General features: G+C 37.9%; 1 protein-coding gene across 16 annotated transcripts in view; it reads right to left on the bottom strand.

Annotated features, from left to right (window-relative positions):
- Positions 1-1,259: 1,259 nt before the first annotated feature.
- The window catches only part of TERB1 (telomere repeat binding bouquet formation protein 1), a 46,244-nt gene continuing 29,156 nt past the window's right edge, over positions 1,260-18,347 (bottom strand). For 10 of the 16 annotated variants that reach the window (XM_047834764.1, XM_047834766.1, XM_047834767.1 and 7 more), the window contains 6 exons: positions 15,045-15,394; positions 13,828-13,892; positions 13,428-13,523; positions 7,256-7,405; positions 6,652-6,717; positions 1,260-1,583 (listed from right to left, as the gene is read on the bottom strand). In XM_047834764.1, the coding sequence (XP_047690720.1) occupies positions 1,396-1,583; positions 6,652-6,717; positions 7,256-7,405; positions 13,428-13,523; positions 13,828-13,892; positions 15,045-15,394 (915 nt within the window). In that variant the 3' untranslated portion in view covers positions 1,260-1,395. Of the gene's footprint in view, positions 1,584-2,158; positions 2,347-6,651; positions 6,718-7,255; positions 7,406-13,427; positions 13,524-13,827; positions 13,893-15,044; positions 15,395-18,347 lie in introns of those variants that run through there. The other 6 variants (XM_047834772.1, XM_047834773.1, XM_047834769.1 and 3 more) reach the window with 6 other exon arrangements.

The raw sequence follows: 18,347 nt of genomic DNA, 5'->3' as shown, positions 1-18,347 counted from the left end.
GGCTCAGGTCATGATCTCGTGGTCCGTAGTTTCGAGCCCCAGGTCGGGCTCTGTGCTGACAGCTCAGAGCCTGGAGCCTGCTTCGGATTCTGTGTCTCCCTCTCTCTGACCCTCCCCCGTTCATGCTCTGTCTCTGTCTCAAAAATAAATAAACATTAAAAAATTAAAAAAAATTATTCTTTTATTTAAAGGAAATTTTGAATTTAAAGAAAATTTTCTGCTTATTGGCTCTCTGCAATTTTCATTATGGATCAGAAAATTAGAAATTTAGTAAAAATTCTGGGGCACCTAGGTGGCTCAGTCGTTTGAGTGTCCGACTTCGGCTCAGGTCATGATCTCGTGATTTGTGAGTTTGAGCCCCACATTGGGCTCACTGCTGTCAGTGTAGAGCCCACCTCAGATCCTCTGTCCCTCTTTCTCTGCCCCTCCTTGCTTTGTGCTATCTCAAAAATAAATAAAACATTAAAAAATAAATTTAATAAAAATTCTTAATTTATCCAAGTAGATATAGTCATGATGTGAAAAGGTCAAAGAATACAAACTTTTCTGGAAATACCTTTCGGGACTGAAGAAATCTATTACAATGACACGAAGCAGTGAACCAATGGGTATATAAGCACAGGTGAGCTTTAAGGCTCTGATACTTGATCCCTTTGCCACAGCAACAGCATATTAAGTTTAATAAAGGCTGCAACAGCATCCTTTGGGGATCAGGATAGGAATATAAAAAGAGTAAGAAAAATAGACAACTGAGGTCAAATAGCTTGGTTTTCCACTAGAAGAAAACTAACTTAAACGATAAAAATTTGTTCTAAGCTTTTAAAAAGCAAAGGCAAATAAACATACACCAAAAAAGTGAACCTGACCATAGAATTTGGGGATATTCAAAGGAACTGCACAATTAGCCTCTAGAAGAGGAAACATTTTAGTTTAGCTAACAAAATGTCAAACATTGATTTAATATGTGGGAACTTCATTTGAACAGCTTGGGAAACTATTCTAAGTTCTGGGGAGGAACTTACACTGGGTGAGAATATATACTAAAATCCAAATGTCTCACATGGTATCCATTACAATATAATGTCAAATAATGCTTAAAGGCTGATATTTTTTTCTCTGACCTGTGTTCTTTGAGCTTAAGGAAAAATAAAAGCATATTCCTAAACAAATGTTTGACCTTATAAAGGAATTTTGCTTACTAATCTACACATTAAAAAGTATATTTGTTTTATAAATTACTTTAATAATTCAAAGAGATACAGAATCACAACGAGTATTTAATTAAAACAGTATTGTTTTCACATTCTCTGTTTCATGAGAGTTTAGAAGATTTTAAATTGTGTTTCAAGCCATTGTATTCTATTAGTTAAACCTAAAAACTGACAAGTATTCTGATCAAGGAGCTTCATGCTTGGAGCCTTTGGTCAGCTTGTGGTATTTGTGAGCAAGATCCACAGCCTTCCGTCCTTGCTGAAAGGGGAAAGACCACAAAATTAAATTCCAGTGATTTCCCATTTTCTTAACTCCATTGAAAAGGTAATTTACTTCTTCTTTGGTAAAATTTTTACGAATTCTTCTTTTTTCTGTAATTAATGAGAATCGTAGAATATATAAGTACTTGCTGAAAAAAGGGATCTTCTTAACTTACTCTAAGGATAAGTTCTTAACTTACTCTAAGGATATGAACTATGTAGTGAGAAAGCTTCATGCCTGCATTACTGATCATATAGAAATTCATTTCAATTTTAAAAATTGAGTGCCTACTATTTTTTTTTTAAAGTTTTTTTTAACGTTTTATTTATTTTTGAGACAGAGAGAGACAGAGCATGAACGGGGGAGGGTCAGAGAGAGGGAGACACAGAATCTGAAACAGGCTCCAGGCTCTGAGCTGTCAGCACAGAGCCCGACGCGGGGCTCAAACTCACGGACTGTGAGATCATGACCTGAGCCGAAGTCGGCCGCTTAACCGACTGAGCCACCCAGGCGCCCCTGACTGCCTACTATTAAGCTAGGTCTTATCACTGTGAATTCTTCAATAATTTTAACAATTCTATTGCAATACGTGGAACATCTTTCAATCAAGAAGCACAAGAATTTATAAACATTTGATTTTTAATTCTCTCAACATTCCTGTGAGGACAATTAACAGACAGCTTACCTATCTTACAGATACAGTCTTCCCAAAGGGCTCCAAAACTTCATAGAATAAAAAAGAATATCGACACTTGTTACTTTAATTATCAGCCTTGATAAATATTTTTTTTAAAAAGGGTCTTTTGAAATTCACTTTTAAAAACATTCACTACCTGTATGGGTGCTCAGCTTGATTGAAACTCAAAAAATAGGCTGCACAAGGGAGAAGGAAGTTTTTAACTATCTGGTTATTAGGGATACTTTCTACAACAGAAAGAATATGCAGTTGGTATCTGTGTACATAAATATCTTCTGGTGATGATTACTAGGAAATAGTTTTCTTGTAAGGTTTTTTGTTCATTGCTAACTCATGTTATCATTGTAGATAGATGTTGATAGGAGGAGTTTTCTCTACTTCCACTTAAGGCTGCTATTTACTTTAGAAGGAATTGAAACAGTGGTGCTGGGACAACTTTAGAAAATCTTGCCCTTGCAGGTCAAGACTGTGAGCCATTTGTCTACTTCTCCTAGGATAGGAGGCATGGTTCAGATCTTTTAAAACAGAAATGAAAATCTTACCAGCAGAAGGCTGAGAAATCACTGAAAATAATGTCTGATGATTACTTAATGGTATTACTTAGAATGCAAGGTCCAGGAAGATAAGAATTATTGTCTGTTTTGCTCACCATTATATCTCCAGTGCCTAAAATAATATCTAATTATTGGTAAAAAGTGTTTCAAACTTTTAGCTCTACTAGAGCTTACTTTTAGCTCTACCAGAAAGCTGTCATCTAAGAAATAGAGGATTTCAATTTCACTTGCTTAATGATTTGAACTCATAATCAGGAGTGGACAGGTTATTATAACGTTCAGGATACTGGGGTCCAGGAATTGTTCATGTAAAGCCAATTCTCACTTTTCCAATACAGCTGCCATCTCACTGACTCCTACATCCGTGCCCAATTCCTCAAAGGTTATTGCAGCAGAGTACTGGGCAGCCTAGGAGGAAGCAGCTCTACCCCACAGGGCTCCCCTTTGTGACTTCTTTAGTGACTATCTTTTTATTTTTAATGCTTGGTTACTTTTGAGAGAGAGAGAGAGAGAGAGAGAGAGAGAGAGAGAGAGAGAGACCATGAGCAGGGGAGGGGAAGAGAGACGGGGACAGAGGATCCGAAGCAGGCTCTACACTGACAGCAGCCAGCAGGAGAGGGAGTGGGGGGAGGGGGCGTAGCTTGAATTCATGAACCACGAGATCATGGCCCCGGAGCCTAAGTCAGATGCTCAACCAACACAGCCACTCAGGAACCCCTTTAGTGCTAGTCTTAACATTGATCAGGCTTTAGGAAAGGGTAAGGGAAAGTAGGCAAGAAGGTTCAATTCTTTTTTTTTTTTTTCAACATTTTTAATTTATTTTCGGGACAGAGAGAGACAGAGCATGAACAGGGGAGGGGCAGAGAGAGAGGGAGACACAGAATCGGAAACAGGCTCCAGGCTCCGAGCCATCAGCCCAGAGCCCGACGTGGGGCTCGAACTCACGGACCGCGAGATTGTGACCTGGCTGAAGTCGGACGCTTAACCGACTGCGCCACCCAGGCGCCCCAAGAAGGTTCAATTCTAGGGACTCTTATTTTTCAAAATCTCTTTTTTTTTTTTTAATTTTTTTTTCAATGTTTATTTATTTTTGGGACAGAGAGAGACAGAGCATGAACGGGGGAGGGGCAGAGAGAGAGGGAGACACAGAATCGGAAACAGGCTCCAGGCTCTGAGTCATCAGCCCAGAGCCTGACGCGGGGCTCGAACTCCCGGACCGTGAGATCGTGACCTGGCTGCAGTCGGACGCTTAACCGACTGCGCCACCCAGGCGCCCCAAGAAGGTTCAATTCTAGGGACTCTTATTTTTCAAAATCTATCAAGACACCAGTCTATCCTAAAAGAGAGCCAAGTCTCTTTAAATGCTTAGATGCTGCAATGATCTCTTCTCAAAAGAATGGTTTCAAATTTGAATGCAACCTACAACCAAAAGAATGCTCATAAATGTGTCTTGAAACGAAAGGGAAATCAAGGAGGAAAAATGGCAATGTACCAAACATTCTTAGCCTACTTATGAAAGAGAAGTTCAATCTAAACAGTATCTCAAGATGCCTTTCTAAATTCTAAAAAAGCAGACCAAATTATTAGCCATTTGGCGTTAGCTAAAGCAATTCTAATCTACAAAAAAGATGTATGTACTTATGAGCTGAATGTCACTTAACAGTATTTAGGATCCCTCTGTATAATCAATGTACAACCACAATTATGTGCTTTTCATGAGGCTTTACAAATGATTTTACTATGTAAAATGATTATAGGATATTTAAAAAAAATTTTTTTAACATTTACTTATTTTTGAGAGAGACAGAGTGTGAGCAGGGGAGGGGCAGAGAGAGAGGGCGACACAGAATCCGAAGCAGGCTCCAGGCTCCGAGCTGTCAGCACAGAGAATGATACAGGGCTCGAACCCACGAACTGCAAAATCATGACCTGAGCCGAAATTGGATGCCCAACTGACGGAGCCACCCAGTTGCCCCAATTATAGGATATTTTAAATTGTTACATATTTGTTTTTAAGTCATGTTGCTGAAAAAAATCCATTATTCATTTGATGCCAACTCCTTGTCAAAAGCAAGTTTTCCAAGTGCAACATGTTTCTATGGAAAAACAACCATTTTCTAACAGTTTCTACGGAAAATATTACTTCAAAAAGTGGGCTGCCCTAGAGGAGTACTGTAGTTAATTTTAATTTGCATGCAGAATTTTTAATTAATTTTTAATGTTTATTTTTGAGAGAGAGACAGACAGAGTGTGAGTGGGGGAAGGGCAGAGAGAGAGAGGGAGACAGAATCTGAAGCAGGCTCCAGGCTCTGAGCTGTCAGCACAGAGCCCGACGAGGACCTCAAACTCACAAACTGTGAGATCATGACCCGAGCCAAAGTTGGATGCTTAACCGACTGAGCCACCCAGGCACCCCTGAACGCAGAACTTTTAACATAGAAAAAGACCCAGATATAAAAAATAAATTTCAGGGGTGCCTGGCTGGTTCAGTCAGTAAGAGTGTGTAACTCTTGATCTCAGGGTTGTGAGTTCAAGCCCCATGTTGGGTAGAGAGATTATAAATAAACTTAAAAAAAACCACAATATTAAAAATAAATTTGAAATTTCTTTTAAGGCTTTAGCAGTGAAAATGGCCAAATAAAAGTATATGGTAAAATGTTTCCATATGAATGTCTAAATATCTTTGCAATAAGTAACAGAATAATTCAATAAATGTTACTAAATTCCAGATTACTTTGACAAGTAAAGTACTTAACTGCTTATTCTTACTCTGCAGGTATTAATTTCATATGAAGAGAAGAAAATGGTAATGTTCACTAAGTCTCTGTAATAAATTTGGAATGGTGATAAACCTGAAATTTTAATCCTGTAGTTAAATAAAAATTCCCATAAATTAACTCATCATTTAAGAAGCATTTTGGTTTTTTTAAGTTTAGTTTTTATTTTTACTATTATTTTTTAATATCCATTTATTTTTGAGACAGAAAGAGAGAGAGATAGAGCACAAGTGGAAGAGGAGCAGACAGAGAGGGAGACACAGGATCCAGAATCTGAAGCAGGCTCCAGGCTCTGAGCTGTCAGCACAGAGCCCGATGCAGGACTCGAGCCCACAAACCGTGAGATCATGACCTGAGCCGAAGTCAGATGCTTAACTGACTCAGGCACCCTTGTTTATTTTTAGAGAGAGAGAACGTGAGTGGAAGCGGGGCAGAGAGAGTGGGAGAGACAGAATCCCAAGCAGGCTCCACACTCTCAGCGCAGAACCAGGTATGAGGCTCGATCCCATGAACCATGAGATCATGACCTGAGCTGAAATCAAGAGTGAGATGCTCAACCGGCTGAGCCACCCACGTACCCCAAGAAGTATTTTGATTTTTAAGCAGGGCTTTAAAGGTTTATACTATTTGTCTCTTAAATTTTGATTGTTTGAAGTGCTGTAGTTATGAACCAAAATCTTTTGCAAAATCTCTCTGAAGCACTTATACATAGGAGAATAATTTTGTTCTTAAAATAGAAATGTGATCAGGAGGATAGGACAGGGACTTCTGGAGAAAGACAGGCTTGCATTTGAATGTAAGCTCTGCCATTTGCCAACTCATTATGCCTTAAAGTGGAAATAAAATACTACACACCTTATAATGTTATTATAAGAATCAAAGGAAATATCCATAAAATACCTAACACCTAGTAAGTGCTTAATAAATGTTAGTGTCCTCCTGCTTCTTCCCCAGCGGGCAAGCAATGAGTGAGAAAGCAACATGAGGAAGCGAAGTGGGAAGTCCCTTTTCTTAGGAACTATGACCCTCATCAGACCCAACGGTTATCATTTAAGAACCATCAATGGGACTGAGAAACCATCATTTAGCTGTCCTCTTTTTCTCAGAACTATATGAAATTTAGGTTTATTTAATAATTAAATATATTAACTTATTCCTCCAGAGGTAGTAGATTCACTACTGAGTTGTCGTCTCCTACGTGGGGTCAGCAGAATTTCTGAAAAATACAGAAAACATTTAGTGTACTTAGAGTATCAATCTGCACATCAATTCCATTAGTATGATAGTTCCTTTTCCCCCCTTCTTTTTTTTTTTTTTAATTTTTCTTTAACATTTATTTATTTTTGAGACAGAGAGAGACAGAGCATGAACGGGGGAGGGGCAGAGAGAGAGGGAGACACAGAATCGGAAGCAGGCTCCAGGCTCTGAGCCATCAGCCCAGAGCCCGACGCGGGGCTCGAACTCACGGACCGTGAGATTGTGACCTGGCTGAAGTTGGACGCTTAACCGACTGCGCCACCCAGGCGCCCCCCTTTTCCCCCTTCTAATGGGAATCCTTAGATGGATTAGGAAGAATTTTTAAATGACCAGAGACTAAATATTTTCCCTGGGTACATCTTAAAACACTGGTTGCTCTAAGATATTTTCTTTTCAACATGATTTTACCCGCTAACTTTTTAATATACTTCATGTTCTAGATTACAGTTCAAAAGGTAGAGTCATAATAACAGTTTCAAAGCTGCTGAATTAATTACTTTTGTTACAGATAAGTGATTTCCTTAGTTCACTTTTATATCTGTCTTCAGCTTCCACAATGACTTTGTGACGATCACATTGGTATGGGCAAGAGTGCAAGAGCTTGCTAAAATTTCGGCTATTCAGGGATTTTCCTACTGCTATGCAACCTAAAAGAAAACAAATTAAAGTGATGCGTAGGTATTACAAAATATCTAGTAACAAATCTATGAAAGCAAATATCTTTATGATGATAACTGAAGTAAAATCAGGAACTTAATTATAAATATGTCAAGAAGGTCAGTCATGTGAGAGATTAAAGACAATACAATACAGTGAAAAAAGTGTTGCAATAGAGGTGTGAACAGTTAGGATGATATAGGAAAGGAGCATCTAGTTTGGTCAGGTTCTCAGCAGGAGTCACCATTAGGAAAAATACCCAGAAGAAGTGACTCTTATGCCCAGTCATCTCTTTTTGTCTCAGTGTTTTATTATGAAATTTTCAAACACACAAGAGTAAAGGGAAAAGTATAATGAACTTCCACATATCCATCATTCACCTTCAGTAATTATTAAGTTATGGTCAGTCATATTTTGTCTATAACCCACTTATTCTGCTCTGCCCTCCATGTATACACTAGATTATGGAGCCTGGAATTTGCATGAAGCTATAATTTCATCTGTAAATACTTCATATTCATCCCTAACAGAGAAGGACTTTTTTTAAACACACAAAACCATTATCAAACCTTAAAAAATTATGTCTAATATAATCTAATATCCAGTCAGTGCTTAAATTTCCCCATCATTTCAAAACTTTCTTTTTACAGTTGGTTTGTTTAAACCAGGATCCAAAGAAGGTCCATCATTACCTTCAGTTGAAATGCCTCAAGTTTATTTTAATCAATCTATTCTCCTCTCTTCCTCCTTGTCATTTACTTGATATAGACACTAGATCATTTATACTATGGAGTTACCCAAAGGCTAGGTTTCATTGAATATATCCTAGGTGCATGCTTTAAAATGTTCCTGTGTGTCCAATAAACTAGTAATTAGATCTGGATGATTGATTAGATTCAGATTCAATTGTTTTTAGTAGAATTCCTCACAGGCAGTATTGAGGACCTCTCACTGTATCATATTAAGAGGCACATAAAGTCTGACTATCTCTCTCTTTTTTTTTTTTTAATTTTTTTTTTAATGTTTATTTATTTTTGAGACAGAGAGAGACAGAGCATGAACGGGGGAGGGTCAGAGAGAGGGAGACACAGAATATGAAACAGGCTCCAGGCTCTGAGCTGTCAGCACAGAGCCCGACGCGGGGCTCGAACTCACGGACCGCGAGATCATGACCTGAGCAGAAGTCGGCCGCTTAACCGACTGAGCCACCCAGGCGCCCCTCTCTTTTTTTTTAATGTTAAGATTGATCACTAGGTTTAGGTGATGTTAGCCACATCCATCCATTATAAAGTTCCCCATCTGCCTGTCGCCTAATGGTATTAGTGGCCCACTACTAAAAGACTAGAAGTTAGCCAGGCAGGAAGTTGGCTAGGATGAGGACATTTCAAGTACCATAAACATGTGTAAAAGAACAAAAAAGTTGAAAAAGCATAGCATGTTCAGAGAATTATAGGTACTTTGGTGTGGCTGGAGTATAAAGTATGAGAAAAATGTAGGAGGAAAGGGGGCCAGATGACAATGGTCTTGAAAGCTATGCTATTTCTATCTGCAAGTCAATGGGGAAGGAACTAGAGGGTATTTATTAAGCAGGGAAATGACATGATTTCATTTGTGTCATAGAAAGTTTAGCTGAAGGTAAGAGGTTCAGTTGAGGGGTTACTTCAACAGTCCAGAATATAAATGAGGAATTCTGAAACAAGACATTTACAGGGAGAATGTAGAGATTTCTGAGGTAAAAACTGGTGAATAATGAGCTACTGGGGTAAGGGAAAAGTTTAGGATAATTCTTAAGTAATTTGATAGTTGATTGAATGACAAAGTTTGGAATAAGCATAGCAACTTTCTGGCAGACTTAAAAAGAACAAATATGCAATAAAATTTAACAAGTGGAAGCAGAATAAAAGTCCACAAAAATTTAAAAGTCAGGCAGAGAGGCTGAGTCAGTGAGTTACAGAGAAGCATTGAGGGGCCTTTAGCTTGGTAACATGATAAAAAGCACATATTAGAAAGAGAAGTTAACAGCAATATGCTCATTACAGTTGGGGGTTGGTGAGACTTAAAACTGAAAAACAAAAAAGTGTAATTGAAAGTTGCTAGAAAGTTGCTGGTGTAATTGAAGCATGAAGCAAAAAGGGCCTATGTGGGAAAGAAGAAAAAATGAAATTTGACAGACTAGAAATAGGGGATATAAAGAGAAAAAATGGTTATAAATGATTTAAAGTTTGAAATCTGGGAGGCCAAAAGAATAGTGACCACACTAATAGAAATAGTGGCTGGAGGGAAGGCAATTTAAAAGGGAGAAAGATGCTGTGTTTTAAATACATTAACCTTGAAGTAAAAACAAGATATTGAAATATGTCTTAGGTGTAGCTAGAAAAGGAGGATGAGGCTATATATAATCCAAGGTAGAAGCCAAGTGTAGAGATAAAGATTTGAAAATTATCAGTATGATAGGTGATGCCACAAAAGCAGATGTTGAAACAGCATTGAGTAAGCGCGATAGATTATGTCTTGGGGAAATATGCAGAAATTTGGCAGGAAGAGAAAGATAAAGTAATAAAGGTGATAAAATGAAGTGTTTTTCAGACTTCTTGAGATGAGGACTAGTTCTATTAATCTGATCCCCATGCCTGCCAAAGAATAAACACTCCCTAAGTGTCTGTGAAGTGAGTGAATCATCATTAAAGAAGGGAACTAGGAAAGAACCATCTCAAACAAACTAAGATATGAAAGGAGTTAACAGTAATAAAGTATCTCCTCTGCCCTGTGGAATACTTCCCACCAGAGGTTCCCAAACTTTCTCACGTCATGGCATCCTTGAGATCTTGGTGATTTTTTATGGCACTCCTAGGCCAAAAGAAATACCAATCTTCTGTTAAGTCCAAACAACTTAATAAGCATTTATGTTCTAATAACTTAGTAGCTATTTGAAAAAATAATACACTTAAATTGAAAAATATTTAGATTTCATTCTTATTAACCACAATTACTCCTTTGTTTTTAAAAGATTTTATTTTTAAGTAATCTCTATAAGCATCATGGGGTTCAAACTCACAACCCTGAGATCGAGAGTCACACTGCTCTACTGACTGAGCCAGCTAAGCACCCCTAATCACAATTATTACCCCTAATTATTACTCCTAATGCGATATATGCACTTACTAGGTACAGAACAAATTCTCCTATCTTGGAATCTGACTGACACTGCCACCCTCATTTCCCGTTCCACATTATTTTCATGTAGTGCTTGCTTTTTATCACAACCACTGGAAACTCAGGTCCACAATGACATGAAATCATCAAAAGGAATGCAGTGTAAGCTGATGGTGAAACTGTAACGACTCTGAGCTAGTAGTTCCTGTGGTATCCAAAAGATGTTGATTACTATGTATTTCACTTATAAAATTTATTTTTTTCATGTTTATTTTTTTTTGAAAGACAGACACAGAGACAGAGAGAGAGAGAGACAGAGAGAGAGAGAGAGAGAGAGAAAGTGCTTGTGTATGCAAGTGGAGGAGGGGCAGAGAGAGAGGGAGAGAGAATCCCGAGCAGGCTCCTCGCTGTCAGCACAGAGCCTGACACAGGGCTCGATCCCACAAACTGTGAGCTCATGACCTGAGCTGAAATCAAGAGTCAGATGCTTAACAGACTCAACCACCCAGGCGCCACTCATTTATAAAATTTAAAGTATTTTGTCATGCCCTTTCAAGTTCACCACAGACCTCCTGGGAGTCTGGGTGGATAGTTTGGGAACTGTGTCTTTAAACTATTGAGAGGAGAGGATTCCACGAAATGGTTATCAACAGTGTAGAGATACTAAAGAGGAGAAGAATTTTTTAAAAAGTCATTGGTTTGGCAGAAAAAAAGAGGCTTCAGATAATCTTTAACATTAAAGTTTAGTAGAATGCCAATAAAAGAAGCCAGATTGCAAGGAACTAAGAAGGAAATTAATACATTGAAAGAGAAAGGAGAAAGAGCAAGTATCTGGTAATGATGAAAGAAAGTGCAGATGAATATTTGAAGGGACAGCAAGTCACATAAAGTATTTAAATTTTTCCTTTTTAAGTTTTAATTTAATTTAATTTTATTTTATTTTAAGTAATCTCTACACCCAACGTGGGGCTCAAATCCATGATCCCAAGATCAAGAGTCACATGCTCCTCCAACTGAGCCAGTCAGGCACCTCTAGATTTTTCTCTTTAAGACAAGAAGAAATGAACATAGTTTAAGTGGGGACAAAAGAAGTTAATGGATAGAAAGGTAATGAAGAGAAAGATTTCACAAGTATTAAAATGGGGAAGAAAAAAGAGATGGCATTCAGATTATAGTTAGGTATAGCTAGTTTTAGAGTAATAGAGACAAACTCTACAGCCAAGACTAAAGAATAGTGACATTTTGAGCCTAACATGAGCCTCAATTTTGTCCACGTAACAGAGTGTGACACTAAAACAAAGAGGAAATACCAGGGTATGGAGGAGGAAAAGGGATGGATTAAGCGTCCCTTGGATGGATGGAACATTTACAGGGCCCCTGCAGAACAAATAACTAATGGGGCAACTACGTGGATAGAACTAGAGGGTGTTATGCTAAGTGAAATTAGTCGGAGAAAGACAAATATCATATGACTGCACTCATATGAGGACTTTAAGACACAAAACAGGTGAACATAAGGGAGGGGAAGCAAAAATAACATATAAACTGGGAGGGGTGGGTGTCCGGGTGGCTCAGTCGGTTGAGTGTCCTACTTCAGCCCAGGTCATGATCTCACGCTCTTGAGTTCGAGGCCCGCGTCTGGCTCTATGCTGACAGCTCAGAGCCTGGAGCCTGCTTTGGATTCTCTGTCTCCCTCTCTCTCTGCCCCTCACCTGTTTGCGCTCTGTCTCTCTCTCTCAAAAATAAATAAACATGAAAAAAATAAAAAATAAAATAAAATAAAAACAGGAGGGGGACAAAAACATAAGAGATTTTTAAATATGGAGAATAAACAGAGGGTTGCTGAAGGGGTTGCGGGAGGGGGGATGGGCTAAATGGGTAAGGGGCAGTAAGGAATCTACTCCTGAAATCATTGTTGCACCATATGCTAACTAACTTGGATGTAAATTAAAAATAAATAAATTATTAATAAAAAATAACTAATGGGGCATATAATACTAGAAACATTTATATACTAACTACAGACGTAAAAATAGATATTGTTTAACACTTAATGCCTAATGTGTACAGCATTATCCAGAATATACACCCACTGATGCTCTCTGAAAATATACAAAACGTTTACCTTACTCAGAAAAGTTAAACTCATAGATGGTATTAATTGTGACAAAAACAGAATAATAAAGTAATTAAAAAAATGTTAGCTATGGTGATTCAGATAATGAATACCGGAAGCACCGGCTAATGCAGATAAGAGGTATTAATTTGAATGTTTTATGATATTCCAGATTGTTACTTCTCTAATGGAAATGAGATTTTTTTTTTTAATGTTTATTTATTTAAAAAAATTTTTTTTTAACATTTATTTATTTTTGAGACAGAGAGAGACAGAGCATGAATGGGGGGGGGGGGGTCAGAGAGAGAGGGAGACACAGAATCTGAAACAGGCTCCAGGCTCTGAGCAGTCAGCACAGAGCCCGACGCGGGGCTCGAACTCACGGACCGTGAGATCATGACCTGAGCCGAAGTTGGCTGCTCAACCGACTGAGCCACCCAGGCGCCCCAATGTTTATTTATTTTTAAGAGAGAAAGTGAGAGTGTGCATGTGTGCAGGCAACAGAAAGGAGACAGGATCTGAAGCAGGCTCCACACTGACAGCAGAGAGCCTGATGTGGGGCTTAAACTCATGAACCACGAGAACATGACCTGAGCTGAAGTCAGATGCTTAACCGACTGAGCCACCCAGGTGATCCTAAAGGCAATGAAGTTTAAATCACACAGGCAGAATTATTGTAAAGTCTAGTTAACTAATATCATATAAAGTTTTAATTACAAAATAACTGTATAAAAAATATTTACCTGAGCATCTATACTTTAACATTTTAGAATGACTGTCAGTTGCTAGAAAAGTGATGACTTCTTTATTTATTATATCTGAACATAATGTAAATGGATCTGGAAAAAAATTGCAATATTTAAGATTCTTTTGATTAATGAAAAGGACCTGACATTTACATGATATATTAATTCTCAAGATTTTCATAAACTTTAGTACAGTACTACATATTCAGTCATCTTGTTGGATAAACAGAAAGGTTCTGGATGTCAATAACAGGTGATTAAAGTATTTACACGAGAAAGGAGTCAAAAGTGTGGCTTATATGTTAGAGGGCAAATATACCAATTACATTTTTAGCTGTATTAGTCACCTAAATATGTTTTCTTAAAAAAATCAAAGAAGAAATATTTTTAATCATACCTGTTACTGGTAACTCCTGCTTTCTATTTTTGACAACAGGAATTGGAGGTTTAAAAACATGGTCACTAAAAGAAAACAGACACCAGAAATTAAAAGTAAACATACTGCTCAGTGTGTGCACAAATGTTTCTGTAAGCAGTGGTGTGATTCTGGGTGTTTGGCAGGCAGGAGATGGAACCAGGATCTACCAAAGTCTATCAAATTCTGCCAAAGTAGCGTTTGTAATGGTTATAGCCTCCTTTCTAAAAGTGGAGCTAAATAAGATTCCAAAAGGCAGTAATACTGATGCCAACAGAAACACAGGGAAAAAGTTATAAAAGAGAACTCAGTTGGAAGAAGAACATGCGGCTCTTGATCTTGGGGTCACGGGTTCGAGCCCCATGTTGGGTGGAGAGATTACTTAAATAAACAAGCAAACAAACGTAAAAAAAAAAAAAAAAAAAAGGAGAGAACAAAAGCAATGGGACAGAAAGCAAGAGAGCTGACCCAAGGGCATATTTCAATGCTTTCCAATCCCACATCCCTGAGAAATCAGGTTAAAATTAACATCAAGAATGGTTTTATAAAGGAAAGAAAGGAGTGGTGATGATGTAATCCATCTCCCTAATATTCCGTTTACATTGCAACCTTCCCAGAATATAGCAGCAATACTCTTCAGTTTCCCTACTAGCTCAGTATCCATCAGAGGAGAGAACACAAGTAAATTTTTAAGAAAAGCTACATCTCAGGTCCAGCCCCACAGGCTATCTGAGGGAGCAAGGTCATGAACTGGAGGTGAGGTGAAAGGAACAAATGAAAAGGTAATCCTGAGCCATATTTTCATCACACACTACTCCTTTTTATCAAATTAAATTTACAAACTGGTTTTTGCTACATTGCCGATGGATTATTAATGCATGTGTTGTTACTTCAGGTATAGGGTTTCAGGTCAAGTTCTCTGAGTATCCTTTCTAAAATGCAAATCTGATGTCACACAATTTAAAATTGTCAATGGCTCCCTACGCCCTATGAGTGAAAACCAAAAATCCTGACTGTGATATGCAAGGCCCTAGATGAACTGGCCCATACCTCCCCATCCAAACTCCATTCCCAACATTTCCATTTAGGCTCCTCCCAAGACCATTTTTTATCATTTCTATATCCCAGGGCTTAATAACATAGTACTACAAAAAAAAATACTTGAATAAATAAAGTTAGAAACAATTATTAAACTATACCTTGATTGAGAAACAGAATTCTTGTTTTCAAAATTTGTTCTTTCATGTAAGTTTTGACTATAGCTTGAATCGGCTTTATATAAAGTTTTATTTTGTCCACTCTCCCTATAACAAGCATCAACTGGATTTGTACTCTTTAACAGGGTCTTCATTTGGTGATCATTTGTACACGCTGTAGTTAGAATTTCATGGGATTTACAACTCAGAAGCTTTCTAGACTGGCTTTCATCCTTATCTTCTGCTTCAGGGCCTCTGCCAATACTATCTCCATGGAGGTGTTTCAATGTATTTTGAATATTTATGTTCATAGATGAAACATTATCCTTGTATTTTTCTCTTTGTATTTTTTCCTATAATGTAAAAATGACAAGTAAATAATTTCAAGATAATCCATTTGTTTTATAATCCAATTTATACTTTCTTTAAATAATATAGGAAAAGTTCATCATTGTCAACAGAATATACATAATAAAAGGGACAGTTTACATTAACAGGAAAGGGGAATTGATTTAGTAAATGAACTGGGGACAACTGGGTAGCCATCTGGGGAAAAATAAATTGGATCCATATCTCACAATTTACACAAAAACAAAGTCAAAATGAGGGGAGCCTGGTGGCTCAGTAGGGTAAGCATTCAACTCTTGATTTTGGCTCAGGTTATGATCTCACAGTTCGTGAGTTTGAGCCCCATATCAGACTCTGTGCTGACAGTGTGAAGCCTGCTTGGGATTCTCTCTCTCCCTCTCTCTCTGTCCTTACCCCATTCATGCTCTCTCTCTCAAAATAAATAAACTTAAAAAAAGTCAAAATGAGCTAAATATTGATATATAAAAAACTGAACTTGTGTGTATATATATGTATATACACACACATATATGTGTGTGTGTGTGCATGTGTGTTTTTTTTTAATGTTTATTTTTGAACTAGAGACGGCGTGAGTGGGGAAGAGACAGAGAGAGAAGATCCGAAGTGGGCTCTGCACTGAGAGTAGAGAGCCCAATGTGGGAATCAAATTCATGAACCACAAGGTCATGACCTGAGCTGAAGTCAGACACTTAACTGACTCAGCCACCCAGGTGCCCCAGAAATTGTATATATTTTAAAAGAAGACATAATATTTTAACATTCCTGAGGGGAAGAAGGCCTTTCTAAATATCACACAGAATCAATACATCATGAAGAAAAGAAACTAATATAGTTGACCCCATGAAAAATTTTTTTCAAAGCTCTACTATAGACCAAGAATAATATGGGTGGCTGGGGCGGTTGTGGGGAGGGCGGACTCAGAAGAAAAAAAGGTCAGAAGCAAACCAAATGATTATCAAAACATCTAGAAAGAATATGTGTAAGTCATGTCTTGGGGTATGATTTTTCTATCAACATTTATGAAAAGCTACTATAATGAAATACGAAGAAGATCAACAATAGTATAGAAAAATAGGAAAAGGAGATGAACAGTTAATGGGAAAGGAAACATAAATAGCTCCTAAACTTACAAAAAAATGCCCCATCCCACATGCAATAAAAGAAATGCACAATAAAGCTACACTGAGACAGCATTCATCTAGGACACTGGCAAAAATTGAAAGGGTATACACTCTCATAACTTACAGGTGAGAGCATAAATTGCACAACTTCTATGGATAAACAATTTGACAGGATTGTTCATAATAAAACTTGCACATCTTTACAAAAAAATCCTATAGATAGGGGAACCTTGGTGGTTCAGTTTGTTAAGCGTCTGACTCTTAATTTTGGATCAGGTCATGAGCTCACAGTTCATGGAATCAAGCTCTGTGTCAGGCTCTTGCTGACAGCAAGGAGCCTGCTTGGGATTCTCTCTCTCCCTCCCTCTCTCTGCCCCTCCCCTGCTCACACATATACACACACATGGCTGGGAATGGAGAATGCAAGGAAATACCTAAAGGGTACAGAGTTCCTTTCTGAGATGATAAAAATATTGTAAATGACTATAGTTGCACATACTGTAAATATACTAAACACTACTGAATTGTACACTTTAAATGGGCAAATGGTATGGTGTGTGAATAACATCTCAATAAAGCTTTTTTAAAAAAGATGAAATACTAATATAAACATGCATAAACCTTGAAAACATTATTCTAAATGAAAGAAGCCAGTCACAAAAGACCATGTGCTCTATGATTCAATTTATATAAAAAGTACAGAATAGGCAAATATATAGACACAGAAAATAGTTTAGTGGTTGCCTAGGCTGGGAAGGTGGGAAGAATGGATGGGGAAATAGGGAGGGTGACTGCTAAAAGGTATGGGGTTTTTTGGGGGGCGTGATAAAAATGTTCTAAGATTGGTTGTGGTAATGGTTGCACAATTCTGTGGGTATACTAAAAGCCAATGAAATGTACACTTTAAACAAGTCAACTGTATGCAATGTGATTTACATCTTAGTAAGGTGGTTACAAATATATATATTTACCACCTGGGTGGCTCAGTCGCTTAAGCGTCTCTTAATTTCAGCTCAGGTCATAATTTCATGGTTCATGAGTTCGAGCTCTACACTGGGCTCTGCAGTGACAGCATGGAGCCTGCTTGGAATTCTGTCTCCTTCTCTCTCTGCCCCTACACTGCTCGCTCTCTCTCAAAAGAAATAAAAATAAACAAAAAAAATTTTAGTGTTTTATTTATTTTTGAGAGAGAGACACACACATAGCATAAGCAGAAGAGGGGCAGAGAGAGAGGGAGACACACAATCCAAAGTAGGCTCCATCCAGGCTCTGAGCTGTCAGCACAGAGCCTGATGCAGGGCTCAAACTCACGAACCACAAGATCATGACCTTAGCCAAAGTTGGACACTCAATCAAATGAGCCACCCAGGCTCTCCAATAAAAATAAACTTAACAACAACAAAATATATTATATATATTTTTATTATATATATTTATATATGTTTATATTTTACATATATATATAAAAAATATATGGTAGCAAGACATTTACTCTAGAGTTGTTTACCCTTGTGAGAGATTGAATATAATCTAAATGTCTCTCAATTAAGTACTAGTTAAATAAATTTATAATAATCTTTAATATTGAATACTACTCAGTCATTTAAAAGAATGAAATTACTATACTATTGGGGCGCCTGGGTGGCGCAGTCGGTTAAGCGTCCGACTTCAGCCAGGTCACGATCTCGCGCTCTGTGAGTTCGAGCCCCGCGTCAGGCTCTGGGCTGATGGCTCAGAGCCTGGAGCCTGTTTCCGATTCTGTGTCTCCCTCTTTCTCTGCCCCTCCCCCGTTCATGCTCTGTCTCTCTCTATCCCA

This window comes from Prionailurus viverrinus, chromosome E2, assembly GCF_022837055.1.
Source record: "Prionailurus viverrinus isolate Anna chromosome E2, UM_Priviv_1.0, whole genome shotgun sequence".
Taxonomy (NCBI): Eukaryota; Metazoa; Chordata; class Mammalia; order Carnivora; family Felidae; genus Prionailurus; species Prionailurus viverrinus.
Note: the sequence above shows the minus strand (reverse complement) of the source record. Positions and strands in the feature narration are given on the sequence as shown.